This window comes from Chinchilla lanigera, unplaced genomic scaffold (genome assembly GCF_000276665.1).
Source record: "Chinchilla lanigera isolate Chin_1 unplaced genomic scaffold, ChiLan1.0 scaffold00017, whole genome shotgun sequence".
Lineage (NCBI taxonomy): Eukaryota > Metazoa > Chordata > Mammalia > Rodentia > Chinchillidae > Chinchilla > Chinchilla lanigera.
In genome coordinates this window covers 2,102,671-2,127,617 of record NW_004955418.1, presented here as the reverse complement: position 1 = coordinate 2,127,617, position 24,947 = coordinate 2,102,671, and the positions used below count along the sequence as shown (strand labels likewise).

At 47.6% G+C, this 24,947-nt stretch overlaps 3 protein-coding genes across 10 annotated transcripts in view; 2 read left to right on the top strand and 1 right to left on the bottom strand.

Annotated features, from left to right (window-relative positions):
- The window catches only part of Cdc25c (cell division cycle 25C), a 24,461-nt gene extending 10,896 nt beyond the window's left edge, over positions 1–13,565 (bottom strand). The window contains 8 exon segments of the mRNA XM_013512874.1: positions 607–687; positions 4,954–5,038; positions 5,041–5,113; positions 5,115–5,180; positions 12,450–12,453; positions 12,717–12,829; positions 12,893–13,052; positions 13,537–13,565. Coding sequence (XP_013368328.1) covers positions 607–687; positions 4,954–5,038; positions 5,041–5,113; positions 5,115–5,180; positions 12,450–12,453; positions 12,717–12,829; positions 12,893–13,052; positions 13,537–13,565 — 611 coding nt within the window.
- Positions 1,791–12,167, top strand: LOC102027643 (oocyte-specific histone RNA stem-loop-binding protein 2-like). 6 transcript variants are annotated; one of them, XM_005382104.2, is made up of 8 exons: positions 1,791–1,871; positions 5,133–5,926; positions 6,154–6,209; positions 8,610–8,705; positions 8,808–8,912; positions 9,534–9,686; positions 9,807–9,927; positions 11,697–12,167. In XM_005382104.2, exons 2-8 carry the CDS (start codon positions 5,906–5,908, stop codon positions 11,793–11,795), a joined length of 651 nt encoding a protein of 216 aa, XP_005382161.1. In that variant the 5' UTR covers positions 1,791–1,871; positions 5,133–5,905; the 3' UTR covers positions 11,796–12,167. The 6 variants fall into 6 exon arrangements, with proteins under 6 accessions (XP_005382161.1, XP_013368484.1, XP_013368487.1 ...); XM_013513030.1 differs by lacking the exon at positions 1,791–1,871 and having other exon boundaries at positions 4,124–5,824; XM_005382106.1 differs by lacking the exons at positions 1,791–1,871; positions 5,133–5,926 and adding an exon at positions 6,013–6,050.
- On the top strand, positions 12,625–24,947 carry Fam53c (family with sequence similarity 53, member C). 3 transcript variants are annotated; one of them, XM_005382113.2, is made up of 5 exons: positions 12,625–12,684; positions 16,952–17,181; positions 17,581–17,638; positions 19,855–20,639; positions 21,905–24,947. In XM_005382113.2, the coding sequence occupies exons 2-5, from the start codon at positions 17,104–17,106 to the stop codon at positions 22,160–22,162; spliced, it is 1,179 nt and encodes a 392-aa protein (XP_005382170.1). In that variant the 5' UTR covers positions 12,625–12,684; positions 16,952–17,103; the 3' UTR covers positions 22,163–24,947. The 3 variants fall into 3 exon arrangements, with proteins under 3 accessions (XP_005382170.1, XP_005382172.1, XP_005382169.1); XM_005382115.2 differs by having other exon boundaries at positions 12,658–12,680; XM_005382112.2 differs by lacking the exon at positions 12,625–12,684 and adding an exon at positions 12,813–13,066.

The window sequence follows — 24,947 nt, the reverse complement described above, 5'->3', positions numbered from 1 at the left end:
AACCCAAAACAAAAAAAACAAACAAGCAAAGAAACACCAAAAAAGGTAGTTTTGTTCTACTGCTTCTGTTTTCTCTTTGAAACAAAGAATGACAAAGCTAACATGGCTGGAGACAGTTTTGATCCCATTCTCCCTTCATAGCCCATCTCTAACCCACCCAACTATCTCTTGTTTTTAAATGGTGACAACGTTCATTTGGGTACTATCAGTGAAGGGTAAGGGAGGAACTGGCTCTGCAGAGTGAACTTGGGAACAAAAAAGAGGAGGAATAAAAGCAAAAATACAAGTGCTGGAGGACAGTCTGGAGGGTGCACCACTGTGAGGGAAAGCCATGGTGGCCATCCATCCAATTCTACTGAATCTGTATCCAAAATATATTTTAATTCATCCATTTTTACGCCTCCATAGCCACCACCTGAGTCTAGACTACCATCACCTTGTTGTTTTTTTTTAGAGGGCACCCCACTAATTTGCTCAGGCTGGTCTTGAACTCATGGGCTCAAGTGATCCTCCTGTTTCAGCCTTCTAAACAGCTTGAATTACAGACACATGCCACCATACCTCCCTTACACCAGCTGTGCTAGGACTATTGCAATACGTTCCTACCTTCCTAAGTCCCAGGCAAACTCAGGCAGCTCAGCAGCACATTGCTTCCAGAGCTTAGTCCTCTTCAGCAACAAGAGTGGACTTTGGTAAATAAAAACCAAAAAGCAGATTTTTACAAGAGAGTGGTCTCATGTAAAAACAAATCAGACCATATTACAGCCCTGCTTAAAACCCGAGTAGGTTATTGCTGCGCTTAGAATAAAAGCCATTCCCCACAGCCCATCTGCCCAGCCCGGTCTCCCGTTACCTCATCTCCACCATCTACTACAATCCCGCGCTCACTCATGCTGGCTTCTCGGCTCCCCAAACACATCAAGGTCTTTCAACCTCAAGACCTCTGCACCTGGAATTCCTTTTTCATAGAACGGGCTTGATTTTATTCTTATCAGGCATGGTTCCCTCACAACGAGGTTGACAATTTTATCCCAGCTGGTTTGAAACTTCCACAGATTTAGCACTGAAGGACCCATATATTTTTTTTTTCACTTAAAATTTTTGTACTGGAGATTGAGCCCAAGGCCTTTGTTATCGAGCTGCATCTCCAGTGCCTTTTAAAAATTTTTTATATTGAGACAGGGTCTTGCTAAATTGCTCAGGAAGGGCTCAAATTTGTAATCATCCTGCCCCAGCCTTTGAGAGTGCTGGGATCACAAGTGTCCAGCACCATGTCCAGCTTGAATGTCCCATATTCTAGGAACCTCCTCAATCCCAAGAAAACACAGGCAGTTCATTACCCCATTCTTTTTTCTTTTTGAGACTGGGAGGGGGGGGGTGTCTCACCATATCCAGGCTGGTCTCGAACTCATGGCAGCCCTCCTGCCTCAGCCTCCCAAGTGCTAGGATTATAGGCGTGCACCACTATGCCTGGCTCCATCACCCCATTCTTAACTAAAAGTATCTCCTGCTGTGGAGACTTGGGCCACTTTTCATTGCTAAATTATCTTGTCTGTTACAACAGATATTTGCAATTTGGCTACTCAGCATTCCATTTTAGTAAGGAGGCAGCCTTACCTCCCGAAAAGGGGGCAGATATTCCCTATTTCACTCCCTTATAGCCAACTAGCTACTTCTGCTCAGAAATTTGAACCTTGAGGAATCAAACAAAGGCATAAAGCAGGCGGAGTTTTTCCAGGGCTGTTGCAGCACAGTGAGAACATAGCAGGTGGCAGCGAGTAGCCCTAGCGCCAGAGTCCAGCAGTACGACAGGCGCAGCAGCGGCAGCGCAGTGTCCCACCCGCGGGCAGCGGCACCCTGAGCTCCCTATGGTAAGAATATTTTGGCTGGGCCTTCACTTGGCTTCTATTCTCCTAGTGATGCTCTGATTTCTTCAGTACGCTCCATGAAATCTCTGCTACTCGAGGTAACTAGAATTAATTTACATCGTTGTAATCACGAATTTTAACTAGATTAACTTGATTTTTAAAAAAATGCCTGGGATATAGCTCAGCAGCACAGTGCCTGCCTGGTAAGCATAAGGTCCTGAGTTCGATTCCCGGTACCCCCCCAAAAAATATATTATCAAAAAAATTTTTAAGGTTTTTTTGTGCCTTAGGGATATAAACTCTAGTTTGTGTTGTTCACTGCTGTAGCACCAGGGCCTAGCAGAATACCTGACCTCCCTTTTTTACACACCAGGTCTCGCTATACTGCTAGGCTGGACTTGAACTTGCAATTCTCCTGTCTCAGCCTCCTGAATACCTAGGATTACAGGTATGGGCCACCATGCCCAGCTTTTGAGCCTGATACTTAGCATGATACTTAGCAGGTCCTTAATAAAATAAAATAAAATTTCTTTTGAGACAGGGTCTCACTAAGTCACTAAGTTACCCAGGCTGGCTTCAAACTCATAATCTTCCTGCCTCAGTCTCACAGAGTGCTGAGAGTACACTGACCTGACTAATAAGTACTGTATTGTTTTGTTTTGTGTTTTTGTCTTTTCAATAAAGAGTCTCACTATGCAGTTCAGGCTGGTCTGGGACTCACTTTATAGCCCAGGCTAGCCTCAAACTTGCAAGGATTCTCTTGCCTCAGCCTTCGGAGTGCTGGGATTACAGGCATGTGACACCATGCCCGGCTCTAGTACTGTATTTGTTAAATGAATGAATGAGAAATCATCAATCTCCAAAGAATTCACTGCTTTATAAGTGAATCTCTTAAAAAAAAAAAAAAAAAAGAAAAAAGAAAAAAGAAAGGAGAAAGGAAGAAAGAGATAAGCCAGTGTCAGGCATGGTGGCACACATCTGTAATGCCAGCACTTGGGAGTCTGAGGCAGGAAGATTGTCGTGAATTTAAGGCCAGGCTGAACATAGTGAGTTCAAGGACAGCTTGAACCACATAGCAAGACCCTGTCTCAAACAAACAAACAAAAACATGAGCCCATAAAGGTCTTAATTTTTTTTTTTTTTTTTTTTTGAGACAGGGTCTCAGGATGTAGCTCAGGGGCCGGGGATATAGCTCAGCAGCATAAGTGTCTGCCTGGCAAGCACAAGGTCCTGAGTTCGATTCTCAGTACCCCCCTGTAGTGGACTGATAACTAGTGGTCAACTTATAACCCCCAGCTGAACTGAGTAAGTGTGGTGCTGGGTGTAGGAGGCCCACCTGAGGACTGTTGCCAGCAGGATAAGAGGCAGACCTAGAGAAGAAGAAGGAGGTTGCTGGGAGCCGAGAAGCTGTTGGGAGCCAGTAGAAGCTGTGGGGAGCTGTTGGTTGTTTTGGAGGAGCTCATCATGCTGGCTTTCCAGATGAACTTGGCTGTTTTCATCCTCTGAGGAGCTTGGGACCTTGTTGGTACTGAGAATGGCTTCGGTTCACTTTGGGGGAGCTCTGGTCCTCACTTTGAGCATCGCCTCCTGGCTCTGGAGGAGAAGATGGTGCATTGCCGGCCTCCCGGAAAAGCTTGCTGCGTTGGCTTCCCTGATGGGAACTGGGCCATCCTGATCATTGGAGGACCTCGGGAGCTCACTGTTGCTGAGGACAGCTGTGGTACCTTTTTGGGGGAGCTCTGGTTCTTCTGAGCATCACTTCCTGGCTCCAGTGCAGATCCCTCAGCCTGCTAACACAGATCCTTCATCCTGCTGGCACAGACTTTCTAGATTCCACCACTGACCTTCGGGCCTTCCCAGCACAGATTCATGAAACAGGCCTGTGTGAGACATTGTTATGGGCTCTGGGCTTCCAGCTGGATTCATGGGAGGCATCGTTATGGGCTCTATTCAGCTGAGCTCATGTAGGACATTATTTCGGGATCTAGGCCCTCAGCTGGATTCCTGGTCTACAGTGTGTGGACAGATTTCCTGCACGCTCTTAGGTATATCATTCTTTGGGTGACTGTTATAAATAATCTTATAAAATACATGTCCTGTATTGTATTGTCCACCCCCCTGCCCCAAAAAAACACATCAGGCTGGCCTTGAACTCACAGTCCTCCTGCCTCAGCTTTCTAAGTACTGGGATTACAGGCATGCACCACCAAGCCCAGGTTTAATAATTTCTTTTCTTTTCTTTTTTTTTTTTTTTAAATTTAACTCAGGACCTCGAACTTGCCACACAGGTGCTTGTGCTGCTGAGCTATGTCCCGGGCCCAAGGTTTAATAATTTCTAAAGATCAAAAGAATAAATACCTAATAAACCCATACCAATCTTCCATGTGGAAAAAACAAAACCTGAGGGCAGTCTATTTTAAATCCGTTTCCTATACCAGTGGTACTAAACCTCCAGCACTCGTGCTGCAGAGGATGTTTGTATCACTGAAAGCTCTAAAAGGTTCACCATCACTCCCTATACTATACACTGTATATTACACAATTCAGAATGGTTTTTGGGGCGGGGGGTTAGACAGGGTCTTGCTATGTTGTTCAGGCTTCCCTCAAATGTTCGGCAGTCTTCCTGCCTCAGCCTCCCAAGTGCTGGGATTACAGGTGTACACCACCATGCCCAGCACTCATGACTTCTTAATCTAGTATTTAGTACAGTGGTTGCAACCTATTAGACACATAATGTTGTTTATTCAAGACTGAAAGCCAGATAGCTGGACGTGATGGCGCTTGCTTGTAAGTAATCCCAGCACTCAGGAGGCTGAGGCAGGGGGATTGCTGTGGCTTCGAGGCCAACTTGAGCTAGGTAGTGAGTTCAAGGCCTGCCTGAACTACATAGCGAGACCCTGTCTCCAAAAACATCCAAGTTAGTGAGAAGGAGATTATTATTTCTATTTCATAGAAAATGCTAGACTAGACTCAAAAGGGTCACACAGTCAAGGCCATAGTCACTTAGAGCCTGATCTGGCTATAACTAAGCAAACCCATTTAGAAAAGCAAAGGAGGTAAGATGTAAAAATGAAAACGGATTTACCCAGACAAAACGCTTAGGTTTGCAGAATCACCAAGGAATCTGCCCAGCACGGGAGATCTAGGGAAATCTCAACAGATGGCAAAGAAGAGTTTTGTTCCAGGAGCAGGTGTAAAATCTTCCTCTGATTGGACCTAAAACTGGGTCCTGAGCCAGAGCTTCCCCCTCTGTCTTATGGATAGGAAGAGCTCAGTACACGTGGTCTCCGCGTCCTCACCAAGGAAAAAAGCCTGAGGAGAACAGCCCAGGCCGTTTGGCTTCGCCCGTCTCCACCTTTCTGAGCCAAGCAGGTGGCCCCCAGGAGGGGCGGCCCCAGGACCGAGTCACAATCAGGCTGGAAGTGCACTCGCGCTTCCCCGAGCGGCTTGGCCTCTCCCCTGGCGCCCGAACTCATCCTGGAGCAACTTCCAGACCTCAAAGGTGGACTGCAGAGAAGACTTTCATTTGTTCGGAGCCCCAGGGCCTGACACAGCTGGCTGGAAGAAATCAAGTCTTGTAATTGGCAGCGATCCCCATCGAACCTCCGGTCACTACGGCGACACGCGGTCTCGGGGCTTCCGTGGTGGAGACTGCTGCGGACTTGCCTCATAAATTTGGAGTTAGCCTTCAGAAGAAAGGAAAGTGGGGAGCCACTGAACGCAAGCCAATGAAAAGAAACCTGAGAAAAGAGGCAGTTACCAAGACTACAATTCTGCTTCTCGTTTGAAAGGGTAGGCGAGGGCCATGCCCGTCACTTCTCCGGAGAGCTGACCGAAGTACAACGCCACCAGCCTCTGACCATTCAAACCTTCCGCTCTCCGGACAACCTATCCCCGCCCGCCTGTGGGTTACGTAGCCAATCGCCGCGCACGCCCCGCGGTTCCATGGCCAATCGGTAGGCTTGTACTCCGCCCCGGGAAAAATGCATTTGCTCTAAAAGGGGCACCACTTGTTCCGCCCCCGGAGCCAAAGTAGGATGGCGATTGGCCTACCAGAGGTAAGCCCTGCCCCCGGAAGCCTAACGCCCCATTGGCTCCCCCCTGGCCAATCGCCACGCCCTTCCCGTCCTGTCTATTCCTTCAGCCCCACCAACCCCGGGAGATTTAAATTGCACCTCTCTGGTGATGACCGTTTGCTAGGATAACACCAGGAGAGATTCTTTTGAGTGGCAGTGTTTCTTTTTCCTTGCTTCATCTTCGTGTCGTTTCTCTCTAATTTTGCTAGGCTTCGGCCAGGATGGAGGATTTGCCGCCAGCGGTTCAGGCGTCGGTGCGTGACAGGTGTGTGAGCTTACGCTGAGTGGCATCGCCTTTCCCGGAGGTTTCCTGCTCATTGTCCTTTCAGTGTGCAGCGCCTCCGAGATGCTGTTATACGGGTAAAAAACTACTTTTTCAGGAACAGTAGAGGAGTTGAATCACCTCTTTGAGTATTTCTTTTTTGAGATTCTGGGGGTTGAAACCCACTAGAGAGCTCAACTCAAGCCCTCCTTTTTTATTTTCCGACAAGAGTTTCGCAACATTAGCCAGGCTGGTCTTGAACTTGTGATTCTCCAGCCTCAGCCTCTCGAATAGCTGGGCTTACAGGCATGCGCCACGCCCAGCATCTTAATGTAATTCTTCCCAAGGTCCAGAGGATCTCAAACTTTAGCTGTGTGTGGAAATTATTTTGTAGTTTTGCAGTACAGCAGTGGGAACTCAACACCGGGCCAAGGACATGTAAGACAAGTGCTGTATCACTAAGCTACAGCCTCAGCCCTAGTCTTTTTTTGTTTTTGTTTTTTGTTTTATTGAGACAGGGTCTCACTATGCTGTCCAGCTGGCCTCAAACTCCAAACTCTTGGAGATCCTCCTGCCTCAGCCTCCCGAGTGCTGGAACTACAGGCATGTGCCACTATGTCTGGCTAACCCTAGAAATTCTTAATGTCAGACACTAGCTTTTAAATAATCCTGTGAGAGCTAGGCATTGCTGGGCACACCCGGGATCCCAGCACTCTGGGAGGCTGAGGCAAAGGAACAAGTTTGAGCCCAGCTTGGGCAACTTAGTGATTTAGTGAAACTCTATCTCAAAATAGGGGCTGGGGATATAGCTTAGCGGCACAGCCCCTGCCTGGCAAGAGCGAGGTTGTGAGTTCAATTTCTGATACCAAAAAAAAAAAAGGATACTCAAAATAGGGAATAAAAAGCAGCTTCAGAGTGTGAAGACTCTGGGTTCAATCTCCAGTACTGGAAAAATAAATAAATTAGTCCTGTGAGGGTCATGGTGAGTGTAGATGAGAAAAAACTGGCTATGAACTGATATGATCGAGTCAAGACCCACACAGAACCAGACCAGAACTTCTGACACCAGAGCAGCCTTTATTCAGGGAAGCGACATGGTGGGCTGCCGAGCAGACTAGAACAGCCCTGAGCTGAGCAAAGCATGAGGTTCTTAAGCTGTCTTTCTGGGAGGGTGTCCTCGGGCCAGAACATTTTCTGGAAGTGGGTATCCGTGGGTCAGATCAGCCCGAGCCCGGTGGGTTGTTCATAAGGGTTGAACGTCTGGTTCTGCCAAGGTGCATGAGGGTGAGGTTGGCTTTTGTTGAGGGGAACTAGAAAGGAACAGGTGAAGAGGAAGCAGTTTTTATTAACTCCGTAATAAAAGAGCTTAAATCTCTCACAGGGGGTGGGGCGGTTTGCCTTGTGACTTATCATGAAGTTGGACAATGGGTGGGTGTAGGATGTCATGTGCAGGCTGGGGTCTATTTCACTGGTAGAGCACTTGCCTGGCCTGCAGGAGGTCCTGAGTTCAATCTCCAAAACCATAAAAAATTTGATTTGCATAGTAACCACTTGGAGATATTGTTACAATACAGGTTCTGATTCAATAACTCTGTGTTTTGGCCAAGGTTCTGCATTTCTGAAAAGTTCCCAGCTGATGTCATGCCTCTCTTCCCCTCCTCTTCTTTTTTTAAGATAGGGTCTCACAAAGATGGACATGGTGGTGCACACCTGTAATCCCAGCATGTGGGGGAGGCTGAGGCAGGAGGATCACTGCAAGTTTGAGGCCATCCAGGGCTACATAGTGAGTTCAAGGCCAACCTGAACTACATAGCAAGACCCTGTCTCAAACAGAACAAAACAACAGAACAAGGCAAAAAAAGATAGTCTATGTTGCCCAGGCCCCTGCCTCAGCCTCCTGAGTAGCTGGGATTATAGGTGCATGAACTGGTCCAGTTTGTTATACTCTTTACTTCAGTGTATATCTGACAGTTTTCATAATTAAAAAATGTTTAAAGTAGCCAAGTATGGTGGCACATGCCTGTAATCCCAGGCAGGAGGATCACACCTGAATGACCTAGTAGTCAGTTGAGTGATCTGTCTCCAGTCAGGGGGGTCTGGGGACGTGTCCTGGTGTAAAGGTCCCAGGTTCAACCCTTTCTACTAGAATTAAAAAAAAAAAAAGTTTAAAATATCTTTGGAAGCCTTTTAAAATGCAGACTCCTAAAATTGATTCAATGGGTCTAAACTGAGGCCCAGAATTATCAAGGCCACCAGGTACTACCCATACCAATGGACTGCAGACCACACTCTGACACGTCAGAAATACAGCCTTTCTCTGAAGCCAGCATCTTGTTGGTGACAGTGGCTGAGAGGTGCACTGCAGTCAGTGGGTGTTTATCCTAATACCCTTTTAATCTGTAGAGATTGCTTCCCCAGAAAGGACGTGTGCGAAGAGTCTTTGTCCTCTGGGGCAGAGACGGTAAATGTGGGAGTCAGCACAGAGGCTTGTCATGGCAGGTAAGCTTGGAAGTCAGGCTGAAGATGAAGGGATGTGACAGGGTTGATCGCTGTTTGATGACTACAATCACTCTTCATGGGGTGCTGTATACGTCCCTGCAGGTGGGTCGTAGAGACAGATGAAGCGGTCCTGCAGCGGCGGCAAAAGCAGATAGATTATGGCAAATGTACACCTGGTTACCAGTGCTTTCTGCAGCAGGTCCCCAAGTGAGTGCATTTTGGGATGGTCACGTGTGCTGACCAAGTGGCTCTGGTCAATGTCCGGTGATGGAAAGATACTAGAATCTGAGTGCTCTGAAACAGTAGCATTATTAATTCTCTCATAATCTAGTCCCCAAAATAAGTTTTGGAGATTTTCTCAAGTGAAAAAGTTATACTTTGCCCATGAAATTGTTCAAAGTTCTACCTATAGTTCCTGATGAGGCTATTTTCTTCCCAAACTTATTTCCCATAGCCTCATGCTTTCTTAGTTAATTGTGACATACTTTCTTAGCTGTCTTAGTTAATTGCAACATATTTGATTAATTATATGTAAGTTTACATACATACATGCAAAATAAATGTATGAAAGACTAGCATGTATTGTAAAAGTATATCAAATACTATATATTGACTTCTGAAGGTGGTGTAATGTAACGAATTTACCCTTTCCAGAAGAAAGACTATTAAGGAAGTGGAAAATTTGGAATATAAATCTGATTTGAAGAGTCACTTTTTCTGTTGATCTTCTAGGTGAATCCCTATTTTAAGTGCCTGATTCACTGTGATAAGCAGTTAACATTGTCCCTTTGCTTTGACTTCACTGTGACCTATATTTATTGTTGCTAGAGCACAGCGACAGCCAGGGCTTCACCCTCAGACACCGAACAAGAACAGGAGGTACAGCCGTCGTTCCTGGGATGCGCAAATCAGGCAGTGGAGAAGAGCCCTACATACTTGGGACCCCCCCAGCCAGCCTCTTCAGGGCAAAGGAGCTGAAGGGTGTGTTTAGCATTCCTGGTTCCTTCTGTGAGTGGTGACTGAGTCCTACCACTCCCGACTTGGTGGAGATTTGGCTTTTACTGAGTGCATATATGCTGTCTGACCCTGCTGCCTCTCTAGGCAGGGCAAGGAGAGTCTCTTGGAGCCCATGGATTCTCCCTCTTTGGATGACCTCCTGGATGACTGGTTCCAGGCCCTGGAACCCTCAGAGAATCTGGATGGAGGCCAAAAGGGGGCCGAGGTAGTATTCTCTGCTGAAAGCTGTCAGAACAGGGTCATAGGTGGGGTCTGACTCACTAGGTCACAATTAAGGTGGCATTCAAAGAAGTGGCTCAAGAACAAAAGAATAAAGAGGCAACAGCAGGAAAAAGTAGCAGGACATGAGTTTTAAAAATTGAGAGTGCAAAGTGGCAAAAGGATAGTTAATTATGGTCAGGAGTGCTGGGCTGCATCTTGCGGCTTTATTTTTGTCGGTACTGGAGATTACATCTAGGGCCTCACACATGGTAGCAAGCACTCTAGCACTGAGCTACATCCCAGGCCCTTTTATTTCTTAAGGCCTCGCCAAATCACTTAGGCTGGCTTCTAACTTGTGATCTCCCTCAGCCTACCGAAGAGCTGAGATGATAGACATGCACCATGGCTCTGGGCAGAGGCTAGTTTATTTTTTTTTATTGTATGTTTGCAATACATAATAATTAATTCATCTTAGAAAACTGGTACATAGGTATACACATCAAATCTTGATCATTTTTACTCTGTTTCACCCACAGAGGTTCCCTTCCCAGCTCCACGAGGTCTACCTCCCTGTGTCCTACCACCTCTTTTTTCTCATTAAATTATTTATATTTTGGATTTCTCATATATGAAAAACCATGTCATATTTAACCTTCCCTTTCTGATTTATTTCATTTAGAATTATGGTCTCAAGATCTATCCATTTTCCCACAAATGTGTTAAATTTATCCTTCTTTATGGCTGAATAGTACTCCGTTGTGTGTACATATACCACTCCTTCTTTATCTATTCATCTGAGAAACTATTTTGTTTGTTTGGTTTTTTTTTCTTCGTTTTTTTCCGGTACCAGGAATGGAACTCACAACCTTGCACTCCAGGCAAGCGCTGTGCCGCTGAGCTAAACCCCAGTCCCGAGAAACTATTTCAGTCTTTTTTTTTTTTTGGCACTAGGAATCAAACTCAGGACCTTGCACTTGCCAGGCAGGCTCTTGTGTCACTGAGCTATATCCCTGGCCCACTATTTTAGTCTTGATGAAAGGAAATACAACTTTCCTTTGAAATGAGTCCTGAAACCTGACTTGCAGTGTTTTTAAAAATTTTTCAGGTTTTTGGAGATTTTGTAAGTGTCTCTTTCTTCTGTTGTTTTACAACTGAGCCACTGCCAACTTAACTTCAACTATTTAACTTTAGAAAGTATGATTAGTAATAAAAGGGAGGCAGCTGAGTGTGGAAAGCAAGAGCCGTACAGTCTCAGCCTTTTTGATATAAACTTTGCCTATCAAATAAGCAGGCATTTAACCTCCTAGGCAGTTTTAGTTAGCAAATAAGGAGGTAGTTTTCATTTGATTATGGGCAAAAATAAGTATATTAAAAAAGGATATATATTTGAAATATGCAGCACAATCCCTGGCACATAATAAGTACAATTAAACTTTAATTGGGGTGGTGAGCCTATGGCCAAGTGTGCTGCAGCAGGCTGTTTGTACCACTGAAAGCTCTAAAAGGTTCGCTCTCACTGAAAAGGAAATCATGTCACCTACACATCACGGCCCCTGGCTCTGATTTTTCTGTTTGCTAAGAGGAAACTGCAGTGAAAAATAAATCTTCACTCCCATTTTCTTTTTGAGATAGGTCTCACTATGTAGTGCAGGCAGGCCTGGAACTCTCGGTGATCCTCCTGCCTCAGCCTCCAGAGTGTTGGAATTACAGTCATACATCACCACACCGGGCCCATTTTCCTGATTAATATCTTACTTTTCCTTTCTCTTTCAGTTTGCAGGCTTGGTGGCTCCAATTTCCTGCCCTCTCAGGCTCAGTGAGGAAGACAGCGATTCACCTGCCCCAGACTTGGACAGAACAGAAAACATTTAGAGAAAATATGTCTTTCAGGGGACTTGCTGCTACATGTGACAGTGAAGTCACTTGTGTTAATATTTTTGGAACAATAAGGGAGAAAGAAAAAAAGAAAGCTAAAACTCTGCCTCACAAAGAGATCACAACATGCAGGCATTGCTTAAAACCTCTCCTTTTTCTTTCTTTGTTCTTTTTTGTTTGTTTCGCTGATGGTGAGACTCGTGTTCACAGAAGAGCCAAAAACCGCCTAATTTCTTCATCAACTGAAGTCTACATTTCTTCTCTTTAAAAAGAACTAGAACTCTGGCTGAGGTGGGAGGTGATGGTAGTGGTGAAGACTTAATAAAAAGGTGGTTTCCTCTTCCAGAAGAGGAAATATAGTGCCGTCAACATCGTTTGTCCATCTGCCTTTTTCCTCCCTTCCTTTCCGTCTTAAGTGGTCCATCTGTAACCACCGTACCCCCCCCCACCCGGCGCAAGCAACTCAACCGTCTATGATGTCATAATCACAATCCCATTACCTCATCCTGCTGAGGGGGTGGAGGGAGGAGAGGGAGTGCACAGTCTTTGGCCCTTTCAGCGTTACAAAGTGTTTTGGGTGAGGGCAAATTACAGAACCAAGTGGGCACGCCCCCGTAACCGTTGTAAGTCTTGGGTTTATAAGGTTCGAGCAAATCTGGCAGCCAAAGCGAGGAGTCCAGGGACTCAGAGCAGGCCCTAATCGGCGCTTGGACTACATTTCCCAGGAGCCTTCACGCCTCGGACCGGTCCTTTGTTGGAGGCGGGGGGGGGTTTCTTTCAGAAAGGTGGCCGTGTCGCGCCGAACAGGAGAGCAGGTGAGAGGCGCAGTGCCTGATTCTATTAAGCGGCCTCGACGGAGTAAGAAGTTGCAGCTGGGTCGATGTAGGTATGAAGGGCGGGGACAGTGGCTTTGTTTACCTTCCTCCGACATGGCCTCCCCCGCGAGTTCCAAGATATGCCTCTAACTGGGCCCATCCACTTTCTGCGCTGATTTGGAGGGGTGACTCGTTAGGGGCGGAACCACTCCGTCCCTAAACCAAAGCACCTCACGCGATCCCGACCAAGCTAGATTAGGAAGACTTTAAGAGACAAACGCCATAGGGCTTGGGCCTCAGTGGGCGGTTTACGGGGATTCTGCGAGCCGGAGAAATCCCCCTACTCTCCTCAGCGGCCCGTTGGTTTGTCCCGACGCCTTTTAAGGGCGCCGTGGGGTGAACCGAACGCTCAGAGCTGCTCCGGCCGCGGCCCTGGGAGCTGAGGGAACCACGGTAGGTGGCGGAGGGCAGGTGGCGTTCGGGCCTGGGGCGGGCGTCTCGACTGTCCCTCCCTTCTCTTTCCCCTCCCCCAGCTCCGCCGCCCGCGCGGCCAGGCCGCGGAGGCCCCCTCGGCGGGGAGAGCGCGGGACCCGGTGGGGGAGGGGGTGGCGGAGTGCTAAGTCCCAGACCCTCCCCATCCCCTGCGTCCTGAGTTCGCTTCCCGCGGCCCTCTCATGGAGCTGGAGTGGGAAGAGGCGAGCGACAGTCCCCCTGAGCCAGCCCTGGTACCCCCCGGGGGGGCAGCGGAAGCCCCGTGCCCCACCCCGCGGGCACAGGCGGCAGGGCAACCGAGGGAGGGATTGAGAATTGGAGGGGGCCTCGCCGTTCGCTTCTTCATCGGCGGGGGGAGGGGTGCTCGCCACTTGTCAGCCCTGGCCCCGCCGGAGCCTGTACGGAGGCAGGGCATTCGGTTCCCCACTCACCTGCGCTGGAACCTCGCTGCCTCCTTCATGTTTTCCTTCCGTCTCTCCCAGAGGTCTGGGGCTGGGGCCCGGGTAAGGTCCCTGGGGGGCTTGTGGCGCTCCGCTCCCTGGGCCTGACTTGATCCCAGGTTAGCCAGGTTTCAGCACAGCCTCGGCGTCCCTGAAACACGGGTGTGAGGGCTACCGCCCTCCGACGGGAGAGGGAGAGGGGTCCCGTCTGTTTCGGGGCTCCTGCTGGCGAGAGAGCTGGGACTGAGCGCCGGGCCTGGCGGGGCTGCCGGGAGGGCGCAGCGGCCTGCTGCTCTCGCCAGCGTGAGCCCCGTGCCAGTTGTTCAGCGGAGAAGTTGTAACTTGTGCAGTGAATGTTCAGGGCCGTCTCTGACCCTCAGATACACAAAATGGAAGGGGAAGGAAGGCGGCCAGAGAGGGCTTCTCACACTTTTTTCGGTGCCTGGTTGAGAAAGAGGAGGCCCCTCGCAGAGCTGGTTTGCCTTCTTTTGTGTCCTGGTTTGGTTCCTTATGGCTTCCGTTCTGTTCCCCCCTCTGTCTGGCCTGTTTTAGGAAACTCGGGCTGAGAGTATCAGTTGCGTGGTGGTAGTTGCATTGTTCCAATTACCGCTGTGTGTGGCCACATCCCAACAATTAAAATGCAGAAAAACACAAAATCACGCTCTTGGCTTGATCCTAGAGAGGGCTGGGTGTTTGCTATTTGTCCAAATGCCTCATGGAAGGCTTAAAAGAGTTTGTTTCACTCCTTGCTCCTCATGGCTGGGCAGCCTGAGGCCTGGGGTCTCCAGAGTAAAAGCCTGCAGTTAGGTTCCCTCTCTGGTTCGTCTTTGAGGGCAGAGTTAAGGAACCAGGAGAAGAAGTGATACAAACTTCAGCTTGTCCCACAGAAACATAGGTGAAGCAGCTCATAGGAGCTCTCAGGAAGCTGGAACTTTGTTCAGGGTGGTAGTAATAATTATGCGTGAAAACGGTGGTTAATTATAATGATGATTGACTTCTGCACCTTTCTTCCAAAGGACTACAAGTGCATCCAAGTGTATTTCTCTTCCCTACTGTGTGGCTTCCATCTGAGGTGGAACTAGGATAGAGATAATTCCCTCTGTATTGTAGAGGGTGATCTGCCCCCAAGGTCAGAAAGGAAGAGCCATCCCAGGCTCCCTTTCCTTGGAGAGTAGGTGAGGGAGGGTGGCATTCAGCCAGGAAGAGGGAGCCAGTTGTCTTCATAGTGATATCATTGTTTCTGGGATGCTGAGGCTTTGGAGAACTACAAACAGGAGGGATGAGAAGCAGCAGTCAGTGCGTACTCTTGACATTTACAGTCCAGTTGGTGTGCTTTTGTACACTGAGACTTCATAGTCATTCTTGTGACATTAAGATTACTGCGCCCATTTTACATACCGGTAAACTAAGGATTGTTAAGCAATTAACCAAAACTGTCTTAGCAAATTGAATTAAGACTTCATTTTCTTGATTGATCATTCTACTAGCTGATGCTACATAAACTTTCTGGTGAGCTATCTGCCTGCGAGTAATTTCTGGAAATAGGTAGAACAAAGTCAAGACACTATGTTAACTTTCCCTTTGTCCTCCAGCAAGGCCCCTAAGGCAACTATGTGGGCTTTGAAGTCCATTCTCTGATAAGAGTTAGTTTACTGCTATCAGAAAGTGACTAAGAGAAAGATTTTTTTCGAGACAGGGTCTTGCTAAGAAGTCCAGGGTGGCCTTGAATTCACAATGTAGCTCAGGCTAGTCTCAAACTTTCAACTCTCCTGCTTCAGACTTTTGAATGCTGGGGAGAAAGAATCTTGATGTTATATCTGTGCTCTTTTTGTCAAATCAGGCTAATACCTTAGTTGAGTGAAGTCATAGAGTTGTTTTTAGTATCTGTAGAGTTGAAATGTAATCAGAATTATACTGGCCATTTCTTTATTTTCTTGGTTTTTTCCTCTCTCGGTACTGGGGATTCAGCCCAGGGCCTTCACATCAAACTACATCCCCAGCCCTCTTTTTAATTTAATTTATACTTTAATTAAATTAATTAATTATTTTTTTTTTTGAGACACGGTCTTGCTGTATAGTTCAGGCTGCCCCTGAACTCACTATATAGCCCAGGCTGGCCTCAAACTCCTGGCAGTCCTCCTACCTCAGCCTCCTGAGTGCTGGGATTATAGGCATGTGCCATCCCACTCAGCTATTTTATTTGATTTTTAAAATTTATTTTGGTACTGGGAATTGAACCCAGGACCTTGCACTTGCAGGCAGGTGGTTATGCCACTGAGCTATATACCCAGCCTGCTATTTCATTTTTTGAGATAGGATCTCACTTATGTAGTTCAGTCTGGCTTTTGGTTCACTGTGTAGCCCAGGCTGGCCTCAAATTCAAGGTGGTTCTCCTGCCTCAGCTTTCTGAGTGCTGGGCTTACAGGTGTGTGCCACCACATCCAGCTCAAACAGGTGACATTTGTTAGATGCCTATGTATTTTTTTCTTGCAGTGCTAAGGATCAAACCCTAGACCCTACACATGCTAGACAAATGCTCTACCACTGAGCTACCCCTCAGCTCCCCTTTTTTTTAATTTTTGATTTTGAGAGTTTCTCACTGAGTTGCCCAGGTTGGTCCTGAATGAGTGATTCTCCTGCCTCAGCCTCCCAGAGTGCTAGGATTATAGGTTTGTGTCACCAAGCCCAGTTTCTTCTCATTTTATAGGAGAATAGTCATAATACTTACTGAAAAATAATTGTGTATCAGCGGTTTAGGCTATAGGAGGACATAAAATCCTATTTGGTCTGGTTGATTGCTTGGTTTGTTTTGAGACAAGGTCTCACTATATAGTCCAGGTTGGCCATGAACTCATGTGATCCTTGTGCCTCAGCCTCTCAAGTGCAGGGATTGCAGGTGTGCACCACCACACGTAGCTGATGCAGGTCTTTCTGATGTAGAAAGACCTGCCTATAACCATTACTCCTCCCTGTACTGTTTCTGTAGTTTAGAAGAAGAATACCTCTTGGCTTCTACCTAAAAGATAAAGAAAGTGTCAGGCCAGTCAGGATGGAAAAAACTATTTGGGCATCTCTCTCTCTCTCTGTCTCTCTCTGTCTCTCTCTCTAGCTGTTTTCTAAGTAGTGCTGGTATTTCAGGTGGAAAGCAGAGCATGAGCCAAGTTAGGAGTAAATAGGTTTCACATTGCTTGCCAAGTGCAGTTTAGTTTACTGGATATCTGGAGTGCCAAGATCAGAATGTTTTTGAGGCTGTATTGAGGTGTAGCAGGAAAGAGCTGTGATCAATTAATGGTGTCTGCCAGAGGCATGGCATAGGGGTGCTGTGGTATGTGTGCCATACATTTTCCATCTTCAGACTAGGTACATTTCTAATGTCACTTGGGGCTGGTTCCTCTGTAATTGGCAGACTCAGCAGGCATGACTGGAGAGGGAAGTCCCAATGGTGCTAGAATGGTGCTGCAGTGGCAGAAGACGGCTCACGAGTGAGGTCTGGAAGAACAACAGGGAAGACATCCATCATTTGCTCCAAAGTGTGCAAGTCAGATCCCGGGGAGAATCATGATAACTCTGATCACTGAGCAGCTACAGAAGCAGACTCTGGATGAGCTGAAATGCACACGCTTCAGCATCAGTCTGGTAAAAGACCAGTCTTCCTGCTTCTCCATGACCCCTTCCCCCTTTTTTCTGAGGCTGTTTGTTGCTACTATTTTACCCTTGTCCTGTGTTGTATGAATCATTGTACTTACACTGGAAGAGCCCACTAAAGGCTCACAACCCAGCCCAAAAGGAAGGGGGCAGGGATTTTTCCAATGATAGAGAAGGGATGTCAAAACTTGGGTGGAGAAGGGTTTGAGGAATTGAAAGATATGGATTGTTTTACTCACTAACTTTGGGAAGACAATAGGAGAACACTTAGGAGACTTTAACACCCTTGGAACCCATGAATTGCAGAGAAAAATTGGAGAGGGCTTTCTAGAAATCTGTCAGTGTGTCCTGAACCTGAATCATGATGGATATTCTCTCTCTCTCTCTTAGCCTTTGCCTGATCATGCAGACATCTCCAACTGTGGGAACCCTTTCCAGCTTGTGTCTGGTAAGGTATTGTGTGTGTATCACGTACGTGTGTTTGCTCGTGTCCCTGTATGTACATTTCTCACATTGACTATCAGTGGCCAGAATTAGCTGGCCTAGCTCTAGAATGTTTTTTTTTTTTTGTCTTTTTGAGACAGGGTCTCACTATGCAGTTCAGACTGGCCTTCAACTCACTATGTAGTCCAGGCTGGCCTTGAACTGCCAGTGATCCGCCTACCTCAGCCTCCCGAGTGCTGGGATTACAGGTGTGTCCCACCACACCTGGCTTTAGCTCTACAAGGTTCTTGCCAGAGGATCACATTCTAAGATCACATTTGTTTCCATTTTACTGTCCCAGCATATATTATATTGTTTGCTTTTATTTGAATTTATGGGGACTTTTCTAATCGAGTTGTTTTGAATAGGTAATACATTTATGTGGTTCAGAAATTTTAAAGTAGCAACAAAAATATTATGCTGTAAAAGTCTTCTGCCCTATCTACTGAGCTCTTGCTGCCTCCTAAAAGTAACTGCTGGATCTGGGGCCCAGTGGCAGAGTGCTGCCTTGCATATATGAGAACCCTGGGTTTGAACCCTGCTCTCAAAAAATAAAAAAGTAACGCCTGTTACTTATTTTTTGTATATCCAACCCTAATTTCCTTATAGAAACAGAAATACATTTATTCTTATTTCAACTCTTCTAATATAGAAGGTTATATATTGTGTCATTCTGTGTCTTTATTTTTTTGATTGTTTGTTTGGTTTTGTACCAGGAATCGATCCTTTATTTTTTTGAGACAAGGTTAATTCAGGGTGGCCTAGAATTCTCTATGTAGCTTAAACTGACCTTGAACTCATAGTGATCCTCCTGCCTCAGCCTCCTAAATGCTGGGATTATAGGTGTGCACTACCACACCCAAACTATGCCTTTAAAAGAAAAACAATGCAGCTACGAGATTTTTCTCTTGTCTGTATGCTGAACATTTTCTTCTTTCATGTGGCTACATATTCTTATACTGAATGGATGGTTGTGCCAGTTTATTTAACCAATCTCCTACTGTCTCTATTATTTCTAGTCTTCACTGCATAAAACTAGTGAATCACCTTGTAAATAGGTCGTTTTTCACATGTGAAAATATACCTGAGGTGTAAATTCCTAGATAATGAATTAATCAAAGGGCCTATGATTGTAGGCATAACGAGTAGACAGCCAGAACTCTCCAGGCCGTGTTGCTGGGCTGTTCTGCTTCTTGTTTCCTTTTTTTGGGATACCTGACAAGGGAAATGAGGTGGCAAAAGCATCTTCATTCAATGTGTTTCTGCTGTTTATTAAATACTTGCTGAGTTTTAGGTTTTGTGCCATAAGGACCCATGAGCCCTGCCCTTTAGGAGGTTAATAAGGGGAAGAGCTATTGACCAGATAGAATTAGGTATGAATTTTGCCAGTATTGAGTCTGACTTCAGGTACTTGTCATTTGCTCCAAGTATTGAGCCCCTGCAGAATTCCAGCCAGCTAGCCAGTGAGGCTTGGAATAGGACCTTGTCCCTTAGTGAGCTGTTTCCCAAAAGTCACAGTGTTGGTTGGAATACGGTGAAGGAGAATCATTCCTTTTAGCCCTTTCGCCTTAGTTCCCCATCTGTTGGGAATCAGAGTATGTGGGTGGCCAGCCACAAAGGAACATGAGCAGCACAAAGTCTGAGGGTTTCCCATGCACAGGTTCCAGTACCGAAGGCCTTCCCCACCCTGTTTACCTTTCCTATTAATTAAGGTGATCTCTCACCTGTTTGATTACCTGTTTTGGCAGCCCTGACTCCTATCTTGGTCCTATTAACCTATGAGAATGGAAAAGGCCAAAGGAGGAGAGCATAGGTTTGCTTTTCAGAGCCCAGGTGGGAGCAGGATTGTTTCTCTTGCCTTGTTTTAGCTGTGAGAGGGAGTGGCAAGGCAGGGCATGAAATAACGCTTTGGACTCTAGGTGATTGCTCACAGTGCAACATAGAAACCTAGTCTTGGCCCTGGAGAGAAGACCTGGCTTTGAGTCTTGTTTGGGTCATTGCTTTCTGTGCAATTTGGACCAAGTTATGAAACTTCTGTTGTCTGTAAAATGGCGATAATCTTAGTACCTTACCTCATGCAGGCTTTTGGGAAACCACAGGCAGTGCTCAGTACATTGTGCAGCATATACACTTTCAAAAAACGTTAGTTATTAATATTATTTTATTGCTAATGTTTTCCAGAAGGTGCTTCCTGGAGGGGCCTTTCCCACTGTTCCTGTGCTGAGTTCCAGGACAGCCTCAACTTCAGCTACCACCCCTCAGGCTTGAGCCTGCACCTCAGACCACCTAGTCGGGGAAGCCCTCCCCAGGAACAGTCCCTCTCCCAAGTCCTAAGCCCTGAGCCTCCAGACCCGGAGAAGCTTCCTGTGCCCCCTGCTCCTCCATCCAAGAGGCACTGCCGCTCGCTTTCAGTGCCCGTGGACCTGTCTCGCTGGCAGCCAGTGTGGCGGCCCGCCCCCTCCAAGCTGTGGACTCCCATCAAGCACCGGGGCAGTGGTGGAGGGGGTGGGCCACAGGTGCCTCACCAGAGCCCCCCAAAGCGGGTCTCCAGCCTCAGGTTCCTCCAAGCTCCCAGTGCCTCTTCTCAATGTGCCCCAGCCCACAGACCCTACAGCCCTCCTTTCTTCAGCCTAGCCCTGGCCCAAGATTCTTCTCGACCCTGCGCCACCTCCCCTCAAAGTGGCTCCTGGGAGAGCGATGCTGAGTCCCTGTCACCTTGCCCCCCCCAGCGCCGCTTCTCCCTGTCTCCCAGCCTGGGTCCACAGGCAAGCCGTTTCTTGCCTTCTGCTCGGAGCTCTCCCGCATCCTCCCCAGAGCTGCCCTGGCGTCCCCGGGGCCTCCGAAACCTTCCCCGAAGCCGCTCACAGCCTTGTGATCTGGATGCCCGCAAAACTGGGATCAAGCGGCGCCATGAAGAGGACCCCCGGCGGCTACGGCCTTCCTTGGACTTCGACAAGATGAATCAGGTGGGACCAGGAAGATTATGGGACCTTGGGTGGGTGTGGAGCAGAAGGTTCTTTATACTTATTTTTTGGGACAGGGATTCTAGATTGTCCTGCCAGAGGCACCTTCCCTCCTAAGAATGCATCAGCCATAAAAATCACATTGCCATGCCCCACTCCTGCTCAGGGCTGGTTTTGCCACTTGCCCTTCACTGCTTCAAGCGGGCCTGTGAGGGCTTAAGCAGGATGGGCTGTGACATTGTTCATCTGTTCAACAAATGTTTTCTGGCGTCCTAGTGTGAATGCAGTTATTGTATGCACTTGCCCACTTGTTTTATAGTCATCTTTTAGATTACTAGGTTACAAACCTCTTGGAGAATTTGTCCATGTATTCATGTAGTCATCGAGCTGTGTAGTGAGCATTTACTGAAAACCCAAAATCTGCCAAGTCATGGCGGCACATACTTGTTACCCAAATTATTTGAGAGGTTGAGGCAGGAGCACAACTTCAACACCAGCCTGAACAACTTAGTGAGGCTCTGTTCTGAAATAAAATTTTGTTTTGTTTTGTTTTTTGAGAAAGGGTCTCACTTTATGTTCAGGTTGGCCTTAAACTGATGGTGATCCTCCTCTCTCAGCCTCCAGAGTGCTAGGATTACAGGCATGCACCACCATGCCCCATTTGAAAAAAATTTTTAAAGGGCCTAAGAGTGTAGCTTAGTAGTAGAGTACTTGCTTCCCTACTATGTGTGTGACCCTAGGTGTGGTCCTCAGTACTTCAAAACCAACGAACAAACAAAAAATGCTGTGTACTTTGCGTACACAGAGGCAGAACAGAGTAGCAGAATAAGCAGATTGTGTTCCTATCTGCATGGAATTTATCGATGAATTTTTTGTTCTTGAATCTGGAGGAAACTTTTAGTTCTTTCTTCAGAGAAATGTACATCTACACTAAATTCCTCAATTTATTTTTATTTTTTGGTCTTGTTTTGAGACAGGGTCTTGCTTTATAGTGAAGGCTGGCCTTGAACTCACTGTGTAGCCCAGGTTGTCTTCAAACTTGGAGTGATCCTCCTGCCTCACCCTTCTGAGTGCTGGGATTACGGGCATGCGCCACCACACCTGGGTGCAGTTTCCCAAATTTTATCAGAGAGTACCAACCTTACCCTAAAACCTAGGATTCCTGCCTTCAGGTGTAATTGAGAGGGACACTTTGAAATATATTTTAGGGATAGTCTAGGAAGTTAGTATCTTTCTTTGTCTTCGTAACTTTCCTGTTTGTTTGACAGAAACCATACTCAGGAGCTCTCTGTCTCCAAGAAACAGCCCGGGAAGGCAGCAGCATCTCTCCACCATGGTTCATGGCCTGTAGCCCCCCACCTCTCTCTGCTTCCTGCAGCCCCGTTGAGGGTTCCTCCCAGGTGCTGAGTGAAAGTGAAGAGGAGGAAGAGGGGGCCGTGAGGTGGGGGCGTCAGGCGTTGAGCAAGCGGACACTGTGCCAGCAGGACTTTGGGGACCTGGACTTGAATCTGATTGAGGAGAACTAAAACTGAGAGGCTGCTTCCTGGGGCCACACAGACTGACTCTCTTATGGCTACTAACAAGTGTCGAGGCCCCAAGGCTGAGGGCCCGGCCTGGGAATGGGGGTGAGCGGAGGGCTCCGACTCAGGGCAGCCAGAAATCGTCTCGCTCCAGCAAGCTCGACCATGGCAGGAAACTGGCCAGGACAAGACAAACAGAGCTGGTGGCGGGAGGGCTGGCCCCAGAGCAGACCCTTCCCATGGCGGCCCTGAGTGTGAGTATCCCTGCCCCTGAGAGAGCAATGGGCAGGGAAGGACGGGGTCTGCTGACCCCAGCTCGGGGAATCTCACTAGCCCCTTTGCTTCAAAGGGCACCTGTGTCTTAGAATTTGGCCAGGGTGGGGGTTCAGTCAGCCTCCCTGGAGAAACTGTGTGAGAGTGTGTGCGTGCATGGGAGTGTACTTGTGGGAAGGTGTGTTTGCGTAGCCTTAGGGAAGGAAGGCAGTTGCTCCTTAACAGCAGAGGATCACAGTACCCCAGGATCTTGAGTTTTTACAAGACAGCAGGCTTGTTCAAGGAGTCAAGGTGAGGGCTCCATGTTTTCCTTTTTTCTATATAGCTGTGGAAGCAGGCTTGTAATCCATAGCGTCACTGGCTCTGAAGGATTCTGTTTTGGGGTACAACAAGGTCTTCTAATTGCTATGACCTCTGCCAGTGATCTTTTCTTCAGTCCCAAGCCCTCCCCACTAGATACATCTAGTTTTGAGGGATGCAGAGGGCTCACTACATTTACCCTGAGCTGGCCTTTTTTTCTCATCAGATTGTCTAGGCTGTCTAAAACCTGCCTTTTCTTGCTCTGAGTAGGTACGAGCACATCTGGGCAACTGAGGCAGGGCTGAAGGGCTTCATTTCTCTTTTTCTTCGTCACTGATAGTAGGACCTTTTCCTCTTTATCTTCTGACCATCCAGGTCAGAGCGAGGGAGCAGGCCCTGTCTTGGCCCCTCACGTCTGTTGAGGCAGACTTGGAGCAGGTGCAGTAGACTTCACTTCCCAGCAGATAAGGAACAGCCCCTTGGAAGCAGGCTGTAGGGAACCCTGTTCTTACGGGAGCCAGGCCCAGCTTCTTTTCTGACCTGCTTGAGCAAAAAAAAAAAAAAGGGGGGTGTTGTTCAGCATTTAACAGTTTGCTTGTCTTCCACTCCTGCCAGGAAATGTTTATTTGCCTCTAATTGGCCCTGGGAGACAGGAGGGAGGTTGGGGCTTACTGAGGGATTGGCTGAGGATGTGTAAAGCAAAGGCTGTGAGAAGCAGCTGGGAGTTTATTATCGTTGGATTGAATTTCCTTTTTTGTTTTTCACCTACAACTTGAGCCAGGGCAGCAGGTCCCAGTGGCTGCAGTGTGGGTTTAAGTGATGGGTTTGAAACTGCACATACTTCAGTAGGGCTGGCACCAGTGGGTATGCATACTGACGCTGCTGCCACAGTATCCTGTGAGGCTTTGTCCAGATTTGGTTAGACCCAGTGTGACCAAATTGGACCCACCCTTCCTGTTTATTGCAAGAAGGGCATTTTTCTATTCAATTTTCAGGGTGTCTTAGGACCCATTTCCTCATGTTAGGGACAAAGACCAAGCGCTCTGTTTTTTCTTCCTTGTGGAATTAAGCCTGACATTTTCTGCATTGCCCACATGGTGGAAAGGTGCATGAGCGAGGCTCCAGCCACCCTGCCTCCACTGCAGAGGAAGTAGCCTTGTGTCCTGAGCCTGTGGCCCTCAGCAGCTCTCCCTTCCAGGGCTCCTCCCCTCTCCTGGCTAGTTACCACATACTGGCACTGGGCTGCAAGGTCCCAGGGGCCTGAGAGAGGTTCTCTGGGGAATCCAGGGGAGCTGAGCCCACAAGTTACCCATCCTTACTTTCATCCTCCCCTCGTCCTTCCTCGTCAGGCCATAATTTGCCTGGTGCCAGCTTGTTTTCCTCCTGGGGCATCTTCATCCCTGGGCTCTGCCAGCTTCCATTAGGCCACTGGCAATGCCTAGGGGGTCTCTGCAGGCCCTAAGCTGAAGAAGTGAGGGCAGAGATTCTGCCTCCATCCTGGCTTCCCCAAGGCCCTAGGGCATCCTCCTTAGGGAAGAAGGCCTACAGTTGTTATATTTTAATTCTGTTACTTTAAGTCTGGAAAGTTAATCTAGTCAGAACTATCATCTTGCTTCCCAATCTAAGCACCCATGGCCCTGGAACAAGCCTTCTCAAGAAGTGGTTCATTTTGCTTTATACAGTAGATCTGTCCCAACAGTTCTATGTAAGCCAAATGCTACTTTTTTGTGCATTTGGACTGCTGACCATTTAAAAGCAGCCTATGATTGCTTCCTTTGTAAAGCAAGCAACTTCCCTCTACTTCAGCTGTTTTGACTTTTTGGGTTTTCACATACCGGGCTTGCCCAGAGTGGAGCACACCTCCAGGGCTTGTGGCTGGCGCTGGGTAGACGTCTGCATCTGTGCTGTGTGTGTGGTGTGGCTGGCCGGTAGGTGAGTACCCCTGAGTGTGTGAGTGAAGCCACTCCCAGGCTGGTGCTCTCCTCCTGTGCCCGGTGACTGCCCAGCGGCAGCCCCAGCTGCCCTTCACTCCCACCTGCTGCCAAAGTCCCTGTGCTAATGGGATTACAAAACAAAAAAAGTGGAAAAAAAATTTTTCGTAAACTTTGTTTTATATTAAAAAATCCATAAGTCTGTGTGTGTTAAACATGAGGTTCTGCCTCTGTGGCTGTGTTTGAAAAAATAAAGTTTTATTAGAATAATCCATTTTCCCAAGCAA